At 29.5% G+C, this 15,546-nt stretch overlaps 1 protein-coding gene across 1 annotated transcript; it reads right to left on the bottom strand.

Annotated features, from left to right (window-relative positions):
* Positions 1 to 326: 326 nt before the first annotated feature.
* LOC122524927 (synaptic vesicle glycoprotein 2B-like) lies at positions 327 to 3,815 on the bottom strand. Its single transcript, XM_043647447.1, has 10 exons — positions 3,575 to 3,815; positions 3,244 to 3,406; positions 3,047 to 3,168; positions 2,716 to 2,960; positions 2,368 to 2,540; positions 1,895 to 2,072; positions 1,271 to 1,385; positions 1,020 to 1,179; positions 494 to 621; positions 327 to 394 (listed from the first exon to the last, which is right to left on the bottom strand). Exons 1-10 carry the CDS (start codon positions 3,813 to 3,815, stop codon positions 327 to 329), a joined length of 1,593 nt encoding a protein of 530 aa, XP_043503382.1.
* Between the last annotated feature and the right edge of the window lie 11,731 nt (positions 3,816 to 15,546).

The following is a 15,546-nucleotide window of genomic DNA, read 5'->3' as shown; positions in this document are numbered from 1 at the left end:
TCCTAAGTTCTCCCACATTATCTCAATTCTAATAAAACACAAAAATCCTTTCAGGATCAGACAATCAAAATTACCAATTCCAACACGATTTTCATAATCCACGTGCTTCCGTATTTTTTTTTCCCATCATTTTTGTCAGAGTTATTCCTGATTTTGTTTCATATTCTTGTTTTTTTTTTTTAAATTGTATTTCGATAAATCTTTTCGATCATTCCAATCATTTCGATTAAATGAACTTCTTGATAATATCTTTTTCTTTTTATTGCAATTTCTTAAAATGTTCCTTTTTTTCTTTTTGTTTTATGGTGATTGGTTCAGGAAATTTATTATCCAGACACATTTTTGTTTTCCTTAATCTTACTGGTCGGTATGAAATATGCTAATACGATACCAACTGAAATTAGAGAGAGAGAGAGAGATAATAAATTAAGAAGGTATTAGTTTGAGATTTGTACAAAAATATTAAGACTTTAATATGAAGATTTATTCTTACAAAGGGGAAAGCAAGCTATCGTCATGATCGGAGTTATGCATCCGTACTGAAGCAACACCGGAAACACGACATTGCCGATCAGAGATCCAGATCTTCCTATTATCATTACCAAACTCACTGCCATGGTTCTATTAAAAATGAAAAATACAAAAATTTAAAAGAAAATAAACGACCTAATTAAACTTATCTGCAATAAATGTTCTATGTTATTTATATTTGATAATAAATGTGGTTGCATATATGCACGTGTGTATGTAAGTGTGTATGTATAAAATATTTATTGTATTTTTATTCATTATTAGGATACTCATCTAAAATTCATGAAAATTTACGAATATCCATGAGTGGATTGAAAAGTTTTGAGCCTAACATAAACAATTGTTTTTTCGGTCAAACAATTTGTCTTAAAATTAATAACAATTTTCTGATCAACCTAATCGTCTAAGTATTAAAAATATTAATCGGCACTAATCTTTCCGAGGAACCTAATTTATTTTATATTTTTAATTGATAATAAAAATGGTACCTCAAAGTAGTTGGAAATAAAAGTACAGTGGCACCAACTATGATGTTCAATGATACCATCATAATACCAACAAATAGACATGTTAATATTAATGTCAACGTGAAAGTAGTGGACCATATCATGGATATCAATGATGAGACACACACCGTGTAACAAATATCTGCATACGAAATGAATAATATTAATTTGTATTATTTTGTTTTTCCTTTTTTTGTACGTCACACAAATGAATTTTTTGATTGGTTACTCACATAAAAGATTCTTGTGGCCCAGTAAATTCACAAACATGGTGGCAATAAAAAGTAAACATATTGTAGACAACGATACTATCGTTGAGTCTGTGTACATCTTTTCAGATATTACGATCTATGTGATAAAAAAGATGATAAAAAGAATTAATTATATTCGTTAACAGACATTTTCGTATCTAAAATGGTAAATGTAATTTTTAAGAATATTTGAAGAAGAACTTAGGATAACGAATTGTAATTTATATTCTACAATATCAGCTGTTGTTTTAGAATTATGCTGTAAATTTTTATTATGCTAATCCAACAAGTCGTCAATAAAAATTTAAGTTCTTCTTTTTAAATTTTACAATACAATAAAAAATATTAAATTTTAGATATTGTAAAGATACTCAGAATATTACATTTCTGTTTCTTTTTTTTTAAATTTATAATAGAAAAATGTGCGGTTTCAATTGTAATTTTTGAGCACCCGGTATAAATGTTATATCTAAAAAAATTCCGAGCTGATATGATAAAACTTATTTCTGAATTAAATACACCAAATATATCCAACAAAATAAATGAAACTTTCAAAAAATCAGTAACATTTATTTGAATTACTTTATCTTTTTAATTTGAACTTACGTTTGAACAATCGACTACTTCGATCAAATCGCTGGTTAAATTTGTACTCTTTGAATAAGTGACGATGTCTAGAATTTCACAAAATGCTGGTTCGTGATCGGTAATATTGTAATCAGTCGGTTCGAAGTCATTCAATATAGAGAAGAGTTGTGGTTGCCATAATCGAATTGTGTTGAGACTACAAAAATAGCAATAATGTTATCAGAAAAAGTGATAAGCAATATGTTCAGATAAAAATGAATTATGTTAGAGAAAAATTGTCAATGATCCAAGATATAGTTAATAACTTGAAAATATTCATTCCTTAACGAGATATATAATACAATAAGATCGTAAATTAATTTCTATGTGTTAGTTAAATTCATATCAATATGAATATCTTTCTTTCACCCTCTTGTATAACAACGTTAAGTCATATTTTTTAAGGAATTAACAATCTTAAATATTCTGAAAGATTTGTTTATACAACTTACGAGAGCATGCTGCAAAATTGAATAGTCAAAATCAAAAGTAATCGGAATACATGTGGTCTGAAAAAGATCGGTTTCATTTGAAGTAGACCACTTTTAAATGATTTTTTAGATGGATCCACCGTTGTTGAATCAGTTGAATTGATTGCTTCGAAATCGTCAGCTAATTCGGTTATCTAATTAATAATTTAATGTCTCATATCGTTCAAATAAAATTATAAATTATATAATTAATAATATTATATAAAATATATAAATAAATACTTTTAAATATTCAAAATAAAATTTTATAAAATCCCAAAACTGAATTATTATGATTTTAGTAGTGAAAAGATTAAAATAATAATTTACCGGATAAGTTTCTTTTGGTTTGCCAGTGTTAATACTATAAATTTGTCGAAAAACTTCCAAAGCTTCTTCCTTGCGTCCTTGACTCATCAGAAATTTAGGACTTTCCGGGAAAAATGAAATTAGAAAGACACCGATCAAAGTAGGCACTCCGCAAAGAGACAAAAATATTCTCCACGAATCGTAAACAAAATAACCGTTCCAGAGAACGATTGACCAATTTTGTGGTATTACCAACCAAGCCAAAGCTTAAATCAAAAATAACATCGATCAATTAAATAATTAAAAGTATCGTTTTATATTATAATAAAATACAATTCTTGATTAAATTTACCCGAAGTCATAAGGGTTCCAGCAGTAACAGTGAAACCAACAATAAGTGTAACTCTCGATCTAGCTTTGGCACCAAAAAATTCGGCATAATAAGTCATTGTTCCAGCATATGGTCCACTAATTCTAAGATTCATAACAAAGAAATAAAATTTCATTCAGACTTGGACTAAATAATTTGGAGTTATGGTTAAAACTTACATAAATCCGCTAAGGAATTTAAAAAATAAGAGCGTTTCAAAATTTTGTGAGAATCCTGATAATACGTTGCAGATTCCGTCTGCCATGAATCCATAAATTAGAATTGATTTTCTACCTTTTACATCTGCTAAGTATCCCCATATTAATCCACTCGATACCATACCTAAATAAATATCAAATTTTAATTATGAATTTTGTGAATGAATTTCAAAGAATTTAATATATGTTAGAGATAATTGGTTTGTATTTTTTGAAGAATATTTTTCTGAAAATTTTGTAAAAATAATTCTTCTTAAAAAATATTAGATTTTATGGGAAATAATTTTCTCACCGATATAAACGACAGCATTTAATATTCCTTTGTGAATAAGACTTAATTGCAAATCGCATTCTGCTGCAGGAAGAATGACAGATATGTTACCAGTATCAAAACTGGATGCCCAAGAAACTGGTATTATTGCTAAGTATAATAGAATATGAAATTTTCCATATCCGGTCGCATTCACAGCGCTTTCGAAATCAGCTGGTGGCAACTTTATATCTTGTACATCTTTAATTACAATATTATACATAAATTACATTAATTTTATATATCAATTAGGTGAAGGCAAAATATTCTTTAGAATTTTATATTTAAATAAATGAAACTAATATTTTCTGTATTCCCCCCAAATTTTGAATATTTCGTATCTAACTAAAAATCCGTTACATATCAATTGTAAATCAAAATGTTTCTAAGTATTTTCTATTTCAATAAAGAAAATTAATATTTTATATTATCAATTTTTAAATATTTTATATCTAATAAAATAACACGCTATAAAATATTTTGATCATTACAATACCGGAGCATCTATTTTAAAATGTTTTATATTATATGTGTCTTTTAACTCTCCCTTTTCGTGGGTTCGAGTTTCTGGAGTCAAAAGCACACGGTTTTTGATTTTTTCCGAACAAGTCACCTATCCATGTTATTAACCGTGTCCACGTTGCTTGATTGTAATTATCTGACGAGAATTAGTAATTTAACGTCGCTAGACTGTTGACTTTCAAATATTTTATATTAACAATTTCGACATTACTTAGAAATCAACCCAATTACATAAAAAAATTAATTAAACGATATTAACAAATTATCTATCACAAAATATATTTAAAAATAAAAAACAAAAGGGAAATCACAATAATTGCGAATAAACTTACATGAATTATTACGATCACTGATACTTTTTTTTTTATTCATGTCAATGGCACTGACCGTACTGTTAGGTGGCATATTCAAAAGATGTGACAAGAGTATGTGTACAAGTATCGAATCGCGATGTTGTGGTTCAAATGCGGAAACAAAATAGTCATCCAGAAACTAACTGTGGAATGAACGACGAATAGGAGTGTTATAGAGAACCTTTAAGCTCTTTCTCTTTCTCTCTTCCTCAGTAAATTTGTTTACAGATGATACCACCTGATCGTTAATAATAGATAAACACTATTATCACTTGAGCAAACTAAAAGAATAATTTTCAGCACAGTCAGAAAAATCTCTGATGCCAATGGTCCAAGAACGTTATTCGTTAAAAACAAACACACGTGTTATACACACGTCAAGTATTTTATTTATGTTACTTTTCTTTTTCACGCCAATGTATTTTTGCATTAGGATAAAAAGAGATATATCCAGTTAATATATTCCATTAATTTTACGCTAATATTTATTAGATCAATGTTTATTATAAAATATTTATCAAAAGTAATTTTAAATATTGATCGATACAATAGAGACATTAATTATATGTATTATCCTCATAAATCACTAATTATATTTATTTACAATTAAAAACATTACTGGGGGATTAGCTACTAATATTAATTATTTATATTTTAATATATATATTTTACTAAAAATTTTGTAATATTTCCTATCCATATAGATAACACCGTAGATATTTTCTATTAAATAATCCATCATAAATTATAATTGGCAAATCCAGTAAAATTGTTTAACACTTTAATCATAACCACGAACGACAGTTTTATTTTCACATACATTTTTCATAAATCAATTCAGTCATAAAACGATAAAGATCGCGTGAATCCAGATAAATTCTTTTGAAAATCCTATTCTACTAAATAGAAATAGAAGCGTGGGAATTTCCAACGTATTTCGTTGTAAATCAATTTTCACGTCAATTTTGAAAAGACCACCCGCGTAGTTGTCATGATTAAAATTTAATTTATTAGTTGAAAGTTTTTCATCCTCAACAAAATTCTCTCTCTCTCTTTTAATTCTTTCTAATCTTTCTTTTTGTTTTTTTTTTTCGTCTGAAAAAGACGACCTTGTCGTATCATTTGATTTCAACGAGCTTGTCACGCTTCACGCGGTTTGCATCTTCAAAAGTCGTCGTTGTTTCTTTCTTTATTGAAACAAGCGTGTTCGATGCAGGAAATATCGTGTTTATCCTGACCTTAACGATATCTGCATTCGCAAAAATGTTCTGAACAACGTCGTTTTATCAAGAAAGTATATATTTAATTAATACAAGATCACGATTTTAACATAAATTTAATGAATAATTTTATTTCGTCTGTTTATATTTCGGAGCTTAATTCTTTATATTTTTATTTTTTTATCTTATGATTACAACCACCAATTGTCTTCTATTACATTTGGTATTAAGTAGTAGAAAAATATTGTATTCATTTATTTCTTATTTGTAATTTATTTAAATTTTCAATTTATATTTTTAAATTATTTGAAATATTTTATTTCTTACGATTTTTTATATATTTAATTATACAATTAAACCATCATTGTACAAATTAATATATATATATAGTTTCGCTTTGTAATTATAGAATTAAAAAATCTTGATTATTTAACTGCATAACTTCCAAGTGAGAGAGACTTCATTTTTTATTATTACTTTTATTTACAATTCCTATATTTGTTTTATTAAATACACATGATAGCAGACAATTACCATCTGATGATAATTATTTTCCATGACATTAATCATCAACGAACAATTTCATTAGAAACATTAACACGTGAACACTCATATCTGTTAATTAATTCAAATTAGGCAAAAGAAATCTGTGTTTTTGGATCCTACTTACAAAACATAATAATAATAATAATTATTATTGTTATTGCTAGGATATGAGCAAAAAATTTATCGATCCTGATGAATATCCGATTCGTTGTCCTTGGCAAATAAAAAATGATTTGATTTGGCAAGTTTCCTTCGATAATCTTCTTTCATTCTTTCGATCTCATTGTGATTGGACTTCATGTACTCGTTTACCTTCGTGTTAAAGAAGAAATGGAAAAGATTACAAGGTCGAACTATCGCAAGACAGAACGTTCGAAAAAGAATAAGAAAAAGAGGTTCGTTTCACCGGAGTAATTAAAGTTTCCTGCTTTTCAAATGTGGATTCGCCGTTGCGTGGCAAATGGCCTGCTTTTTAAATCGTACATTAAAGATCAAGAAAAATAAAAAGAAAGAAAGAAAGAAAGAGAATTTGATAAAAAGAATAATCGAACATTATTTGTATTACTAAACAAGTGACCGGATTGTTGAAAATAAATCTGTACAAACGTGCCTGAGTTAAATTTACCGACAAAAAATATTTAGATATTGTAGCTAATTATAATATCCAATTAATTGAGAGTATGAAGTAATTTAAGTTACGTAACCAATCTGTTTTTAATCACTGCAGATCGAAAAAGAAAAATATAAATATGTAATCTTTAAAACATTCCTTTCTTCATTTTCCTTAATCACACGTTTAGATAATATTAGGTATGATTTATTGAAGGGAAAATGTTGATGATGTAATTGGGTGGTTAAAATGTGACAGCAATTGATAAGTTGAATGGCATTTTGTTTCTCGGCGTTATCGTACGCCGCCGATCTTATTTATACTTCGGTAGCAACGTTAAATATTTGCAGTGCATGCTTCGCTTATAATCAAGTCTTGATCATAACGGGAATCGTAACGAAGCATATATAGTCAGAAAGAGAGAGAGAGAGAGAGAGAGATAGACAAACATAGTGAATTGCGTCGATTGTATGCCAATGTAAATCATTTCGTGCTAGTTGATTTGACTCGTACAGATTGCGGTATACACGCACACATACACTCACAAATTCTTATCTTAAACTAAATTTCTAAATCGTCTGTTACATACCCAGTGTCTCATTTTGAAGAATATCACCAAATATTTATGATCCTATCGATTTTATAATCAAAAGTTTCAATTAAAAGTTACTAGATTTTTAAAAAGAAATGCAATTTATTATAAAGGTCACTGTTATCCAAATTCAAAAGTCCTAAACATATTTTTTTTTATAGAAATTTATATTTTAATTTTAGTAAAAATTATAAAAAATATTAATACAAATTTAAATACCTATAATATAACTTTTGAATCAATGTTTTATTATATCTAACTGTAAACGAGTATTATATGTTCTCCTCTTAAAACTTAGCAACTGTTGTTTCTGAAGCATTTACCTATAGACAATCTATTCATTAGTTCCTTAAATATTTGATTATATCGTTTCAAATAAGACACCTAAATGTAACACTTAGATTTCAGTTGTTCATGGACTTACTTGATTCTGATAATCAATGTAACCACTGAAAATTCCTGAAGCTATTACAATAGCTACCCCCAAAATAACGCTTCTTTGAAACCAAATCGACTCCCATTTAATTTTCATCCTTTTTCGCATCGACCCGATGACTTTGTTCACCAAATTTGAAACTATTTAAAAAATAATATCTATTAATTGAATATATTTTCCTAATTTTGTTTTATTTTCAACTAATGTGTACTATTAACAAACATTTAATTACTTACACATGTTACAATTAGTTTCTTCAAAATATACACTTCGATGATTCAATCGTTAGCAATGAAATTTAGTATAATAAATATAGGAAGATAATTAATCAATGTTTAACTGTGACAGAAAATTTTTTTTGGCATTGAGACGTATTCAAAACAAGACATAAAAGTCATAATACGATATATATCGAAGATAATCGAACGAATGACGTATAAAAAAGTTGACATAGAATTACAACAGTTGAAAAAAACAAAAAATATATGCATTTAATTGCTAGCTATTTGCTAGTTCAAAATTCATAATTGCTAACTTTTTTAATGAATTATTTAATTAGTTATTAATAATTGAAAATGTCAAAACTTTTTGTTTATTTCTAAGTAAAGCAACGTAGTTTGCAACAGCAGAAAAAAATAAATAAGTGCGCAAATCTGTTAACAAAATGCTTATTTAAAATCCATAATTGCCAACTTTATAGTTTAATTATTTAATTAGTTATTAATAATTACATATGTGGAAGAGTCATGAGTGGGAGATTTTTTCAAAGTGCGCTTGCGCCTTGAATTTGTGGTTGCGCATGCGTATAACATATTTTTTAAAACTTTTTAAGGCTAGACAGAAGTACATAGAAGCTCACAAGTCCACTTTTCTCGTAACCACGTTCATCATAGTTTCTAACCTGACCATCAATGGGCGATAGTAGATACTTAATGCGATGACGGTACAATACTATAAAAGAATGCAATATTCTTTGATAGTATATGATAGTATATGACATATACTTTGATAGTATATATAGTATAGTTATATTGTAATATAGAATTTTATATAATTATATTTAATTGTGAATATATAAACACATGTGTGTGCCTTCAGAAATGCATTTATATAAATATATTTTAAAATGAAGCAATTTAAGACACTCAAATAAAAAAGAATCCAGAAGGTTTGATGATAAATCCAACGATGATCACCTGTAACAAGAAGAAAACTATATTAATCATACAATCAAGTGATACAATAGCCTGACATATAAGTGGTCCAATTCGCAGATGCACTTTTCAATTAAATCCTTTATTTACTTTTTATCAAATCTCTAATTACCGTTGCAATAAAATTAAATGTAAGCGCGTGATTTTACATTTATATAAAATAAATAAAAATAAAGAAATAGGAAAAATAATACTAAGTTACTAAAAAAAAATATCTATTAATTATTATGAAACACTTTTAAACTGCATTCTATAGAAAAGAAAAATTGCAAATGTAATAAAATACGATCAAAGTGAAAAATTTTAAAGACGAAACAAGAAAAGAGAAATTACTGTAATATTTACCGAACGTTATTTAAGCTTCAAAATTTAATAATACAAAAATTTTAATATTTCTGAGTCTAACTAAACACATATGCATCTTTTGGACGATATGGCACACAGATTTGATGTGCCAAGGAGATGGAATAGTCCATCATCTCCAATTACAATTACAAATTAATGACGAGCAAATAAATAATACAATAGAATATAAAATATGACTAAAGAGCTATTTTCGGAAAGTTCGAACTTGCTGTTGAACCTTTGAAAATAACTCAATAGTCTATGTAGTTGCCCTCTTCAGCCACAATTAAGTGGGGGCCTCTTCGGCATTAGCCTCTTCGGCATTAGCCTCTTCTTTCTTCATTCCCTGAAAACTGCATTGGACATTTTCTACGAGCGAGAGAGATAAGATCTTTCATACTACTTTTGCAAATTAACTCGTATTATGTTGCAATTCTAATTCTCAATTATTAAAAAATTAATTTACATTTTCTGTTCAATAGTAAAGCTCGTGAACTATCAATGAACTTAGAGTTCATTGACATATACACGAGCACAATTAAACGAATGTCCAAGCAAACAATTATCGATGACCTAATAACACGTCGCACTTTTAATGTCAAAGAATAAAATAGAATTGAAATAAATAAAGCAATAAATGTTATGCATTTTCTTGCAATATTTTCATTTCATTCATTCGTTATATTGAATTATATCAAATATTTCTAATTGAGAAAATCGCGACTGTGCGAAGTGCTAATATCATAATACTTAAAACTAAGTATCAAATAGAACAAAGTATTTGCGAATTTGTTCGACTCTATCTCGTTCGAGATAGAATCGAAATAGAAATAAATCTTTCAAATCGTTGCAAATTCCTTTGAATCTCATGATACATAATAAAGATACAGAAGAGTTACAAAATAGATTTACAAATATGATGAATGACAAATGAATGAATAAACAAAAAATTTTTGTAACAATTCTGTATAAACCAGGAGGCGAAATTTCCACTCCGGAGTGGAAGCAAAGCTCGTGCCTTTCCTGGATCCTACCTACTTAAAATTAAAGTTTTCACATTCGCTCAAAGAAATATGCTACCTGCCTACCAATTACCCATATTTAAAAAGAGCAAATACACATACGTACCCACCCACTCACTCCACGATTCTCTCACATACCACCAGGGTGCAAAAGCCTAAACTAGAGAGCATGCCCCGGGGCACCTCCGACACCCTAGTTCAAACGCGTGTTTTCTAAACTTATGGGAGTACGTACCAATGCTGTAATCGACTGCCAAGGCTAATGATTATTGCAATAATGACTAAAGCAAAAATACTGGTACATACTAGTATATATCAGCATACTAATATAATACAAGTATTGTTAAATTTCCACAAACAAATGTGGGAACTCTACTATTCAAAACGATTCGAAAAAGAAAATGAGAAAAATTTAATATAAATAAAAAAATACAACCATGTGTAATTTTCATATCACACCTAACTCTAGGTGAATGAAATTTATTAGTATTATAAAAATTATTTAGATGACGCTATGTCTTTTTGCGGGTGACTACCCCGTATACAACTACGTGCATGGACTATACGTCACAGCGGCGGTCACTGTGACGTAGGCACCGCTATATTACAAATCTGTCAGCTATATATGTTCCAGCGTATTGCATCATCCCTTTTAATTCAGGTAATTGAAAAGTATTTTACACCTTTCTATTATATATCAAATGATAGCTACACACAAGATTTTCATTCGTGAGTGTTTTCAAAACGAAATATTAAAAAGTTCGAAAGATCTATGTGACAATGTAACTTCCATATATCTCAGCGTCCCGCCAAATCTCATCAATGTTACTTTACAATATATCTTCTAATTTCCAGCTTTTTTCATGTTATCGATACTTACTACCATCTCTAATGATGCTCTAATTAATTATTTTTCATAATTATGTATTCAAAGATCGTATTTCGTGTTAAATTTGATTTTTATCACATACACACACATACAGGCATATATACATAAGTATAGGTTAACCACTCATACACATACACTCATGTATTTGATTTTCTTTATATTGTACTAATGTAATTTTATTTTTTATTTCTCTTAGATTTCCGAGTATTGGAGAGTCCAGAACGAATTCATACACCCGTTCTAATAATTGTGTTTACTCTTTTTTATCTTCATATTCATTGAGGTAAGCGTTATTCTTTTTTTAAGCCATATAGAAATGTATAGAAAGAGTGAGAACGAGAGTGAGAGAGAGAGAGAGAGAGAGAGAGACAGAGAGAAAGAAAACAAAACATTCACCTACAAGCAGCTATGAATTTGTATGTATATTTGTAGGAATTTCTCGAGTTGAAAACAGAAAAATAACCGTCGAAACGAAACGTAAACAGCCGAGCACCGAGCATTCGACACCTCTACGAGATATACGCAGAGAGATCTCCATTCCCCTTCCGTCTTTCAACGAGTAAATATCTAACGAACGTGATGTATAAAAAAAAAAAAAAAAAAAACAATTTAATTATTTTATTTCTAATCTTATCATTATTGAATTAATCGTTTAAAAAGTTTATTATAGCATTGGACAGCAAAATAATTGATATACTTGTTAGGTTATTCTTTATTGAGTTTACTACTACAGTTATTGTCTTCTTTAGACTTCTTTAAAGATTTTTATTAACAGTTACTAATAATATTTTATATTTTATATGCAATTTTACACAAGTAATGAGATTTAGGCAACTGATATTGCTTGTGTTTGTATATTAAAATACAAAGCAAGCACTATCAAACAAATAGTTGCATACTTTGATAAATTCCATAAATATTGTTTAACTTTTACTTTTAATAATTTTAATTCTTTATGATAAAATATCTTTGAAAGTGTGCAATGCCTTCAGAAATGATTTCAGGAAATATTGTAATATAATTTTTAGTATGTTTCAGCTTTTCAGAGTTTTATTTAATTTTATTTTATTCATCGTCATCCTAAGGGTAGGATACCCATCCTGCAGTCATCAATGAAGACTAAAAGTAAGTATATTTTCCTATTAAACGTTTCTATGATAACTTTAATGGTTTTTTATTATAACGATGATATTAATTGTTCTTTTTCTTTTTCTGTTTCAGAACATCATTGCAATTGAGCGCGTAGGCAATGAAGTACTCGTGTGTTGCTTCGATAAAATAAAATATAAAAGAATCGGAAAGTAAAGTCAGTGTTGTACGCCGTATGTAAAAGTTTCGTTTGCTCGGTAAAGAAACTCCGTAAGTTTCTTTTATTCGGTTTAAACGTGTGCTCATCGTCATCCTAAGGGTAGGACACCCATCGTGCATTCATCACTGAAGAATAAATGTAAGTCAATTTTTATATAAAACATTTTCTCAATAATTATAATAATGTTTTTATATCAATGGTCTATATAATCTTGTTTTTATTTTTGTTTCAGATCATCGTTGGAATAGTGTTACAATTTATTAATTAAATTCATTTGGAAACTCGTTTAACACTAGATTTTTTCATTATTGTTTCATTTACTATTTTTTAAAAACTTACAAAAATTGTTTGCATGAAGAAATGGGTAGAGGGGAGGAATTAATATTTACATATATTTCATTATGGTATTAAAAATCAACGTATATTTTAAAAAAATAATATTAAAATTTTATATATATGTAGCATATGTAGCAAAGAAATTTGATACGAGTCAAATTGGTTTATTGTTAGTTCATTAATCTAGTGTTAATTGAATTAACTGCATGTAATGCAGTTGTAGAATCAGTGTTGGTCATTGTCATCGTCATCGTCATCCTAAGGGTAGGAGACCCATCGTACATTCATCGATGGAGATACAAAGTGAGTATATTTTTTATTTTATAATTCAACAAACATTTTAATTGTTTTCAGAAATATTAATGTGGGGTTTTGAATTGTTTAAGAAGTATAAATATGAATGTGTGAATGGTATGAGTGTGAGAGTGATTGAAAGAAATGAAAGAATGCATCCGGTCGAGGATAAAGAAAGAGCGTGAGATAAGAATATTAGTTTTGGGTATAAGGTTACATCATCTGGACTTGTCGCCTTTGTATAGCTACATCGAAGTCTCCCGAACGTTCTCGATAATGTGAAATACCGGAAAACCTTTGCGCGTGGTTTGGAATTTTTTTTTTTTTTTTTTTTTTTTTTTATTCATTACAGAACATACAATCAATTCTCGACGAGAATTATAAGTACTTTAGGCTGGCGTGATGTAATAACATGAAATGTAAATAAATAAGATTTACAATGGTGAGTGTAGATATAATACATTAGACTCAAATAATATTACTATGTTTTAAATCATTCAAATCTTGTTTTAAGGTCAGAAGGGTAGAACCTTTTTAGTCTTCGTACTAGTTCATTTGCTTCCAGTAAATTTTTTGCTAAAGGGTTGGGATGTTTGGCTAAACGGGAGTTGTAGCGTTCACTGAAGCTAACAATTTCTTCTTTTATTGTAGATATTCTTAAATCTTGATGAATTCTTTCGTTTGTAACGTACCATGGGGCATTGCAGATGTTTCGTAGAGTTTTTGATTGGAACCTCTGTAAAATCTCTATATTGGAGTTACTCGCAGTTCCCCATAGTTGGATTCCGTAAGTCCATATGGGTTTTAGAATAGCTTTATAGATAGCGAGCTTTTTTTCCAAATCTAACTTAGACGATCTACCAAACAGCCAATAAATTTTTCTTACTCGTTCTTTGAGGTGTTTTACTTTGGTTTGTATATGTTGCTTCCATGTCAGCCTTTTGTCTAGGATAATACCTAAATATTTGATCGAGTCTCTAACAGGAATATTTACCCCATTATGACCACAGGGGGACACGTGCCTCTGCGCAATGTGAAGGTTATATGAGCTGATTTACTTTCGTTGATATTGATTCGCCATTTCTGACACCATTTTTCTAGTAAGTGCAATGACGTTGGAGAATATCAGTCGCGTTTTGTGGATCACTCTCAGATGCTAGCAGAGCTGTATCGTCTGCAAATGTAGCAGTAGTTATCCCTTCTGAGGTAGGTAGATCTGCCGTGTAAATTGTGTACAGTATGGGCCCAAGTACGCTGCCTTGTGGAACACCGGACAAGATTGGATAAGCTGAAGTGAATTGGTTTTGATATTTAACCATGAATTTTCTATCTGTAAGGTAGGATTTAAGGATCAGGAAAAAAGGATATGGAAATATTTTCTTAAGTTTATAAAGTAGTCCGGTGTGCCAGACTTTGTCGAAAGCTTGCCTTATGTCCAGGAATACTGCGGAGCAGTATTTTTTCTTTTCAAGATCTTGCGATAGTTGACGAGTTATTCTATGGACCTGTTCAATTGTTGAATGGTATTTCCGAAACCCGAACTGATGGTCGGGAAGAGTAGGGACATCCAAGACATTTAGTAGGCGATTAGTGAACATTTTTTCAAATAGCTTAGATAAAGAGGATAAGAGACTGATTGGTCGGTATGACGTAACGTCGTGAGGTGGTTTACCTGGCTTGTGAATGAGTGTAATCACTGCTACTTTCCATGAAGTAGGATAGTAGCCTAGGCGTAAAATGGCGTTGAATAGTGAGGTAATATACGCTATTCCTTTTTTTGGTAATTCTTTGATCATCTTTCCGTTGATTAAGTCGAGGCCAGGTGCTTTTTTCGGATTAACGTGTGATGCAATTGTTGCTTTGACTTCCATTGAGGTAAACGGTTCTATTTGTGGAGATAATTGGAAAGGTGAGTGCATAAATGTCCAGACGTCTTCATCTTCTGCAGGTACTGAAGGTGAAGATGGTTTGAATACATCTGCCAGGTAGGAGGCGAAGAGATTGGCTTTATCTATTGGTTTTCTTGCCCATTCACCCTGGGACTGACGGATAGGTGGAATGTCTTGAATTGGACGAGTAAAACGCCTTGTTGCTTTCCAGAGTGAATAGTTAGAGTCTGCAGTAGGAGTTAAGTTCTGAAGGTAACTTTGAAGACCTTCATTTTTAAAGTTCTGCAGTATTTTTTTTAACACTTTGGTAGCTTTATTAAGTTTACGTTTGTCCTCAGGAGATCTACTATTGTGCCAATTTCTACGCAACTTACGTT

Source organism: Polistes fuscatus, unplaced genomic scaffold (genome assembly GCF_010416935.1).
Source record: "Polistes fuscatus isolate 324 unplaced genomic scaffold, CU_Pfus_HIC Scaffold8, whole genome shotgun sequence".
Classification (NCBI taxonomy): Eukaryota; Metazoa; Arthropoda; class Insecta; order Hymenoptera; family Vespidae; genus Polistes; species Polistes fuscatus.
Note: the sequence above shows the minus strand (reverse complement) of the source record. Positions and strands in the feature narration are given on the sequence as shown.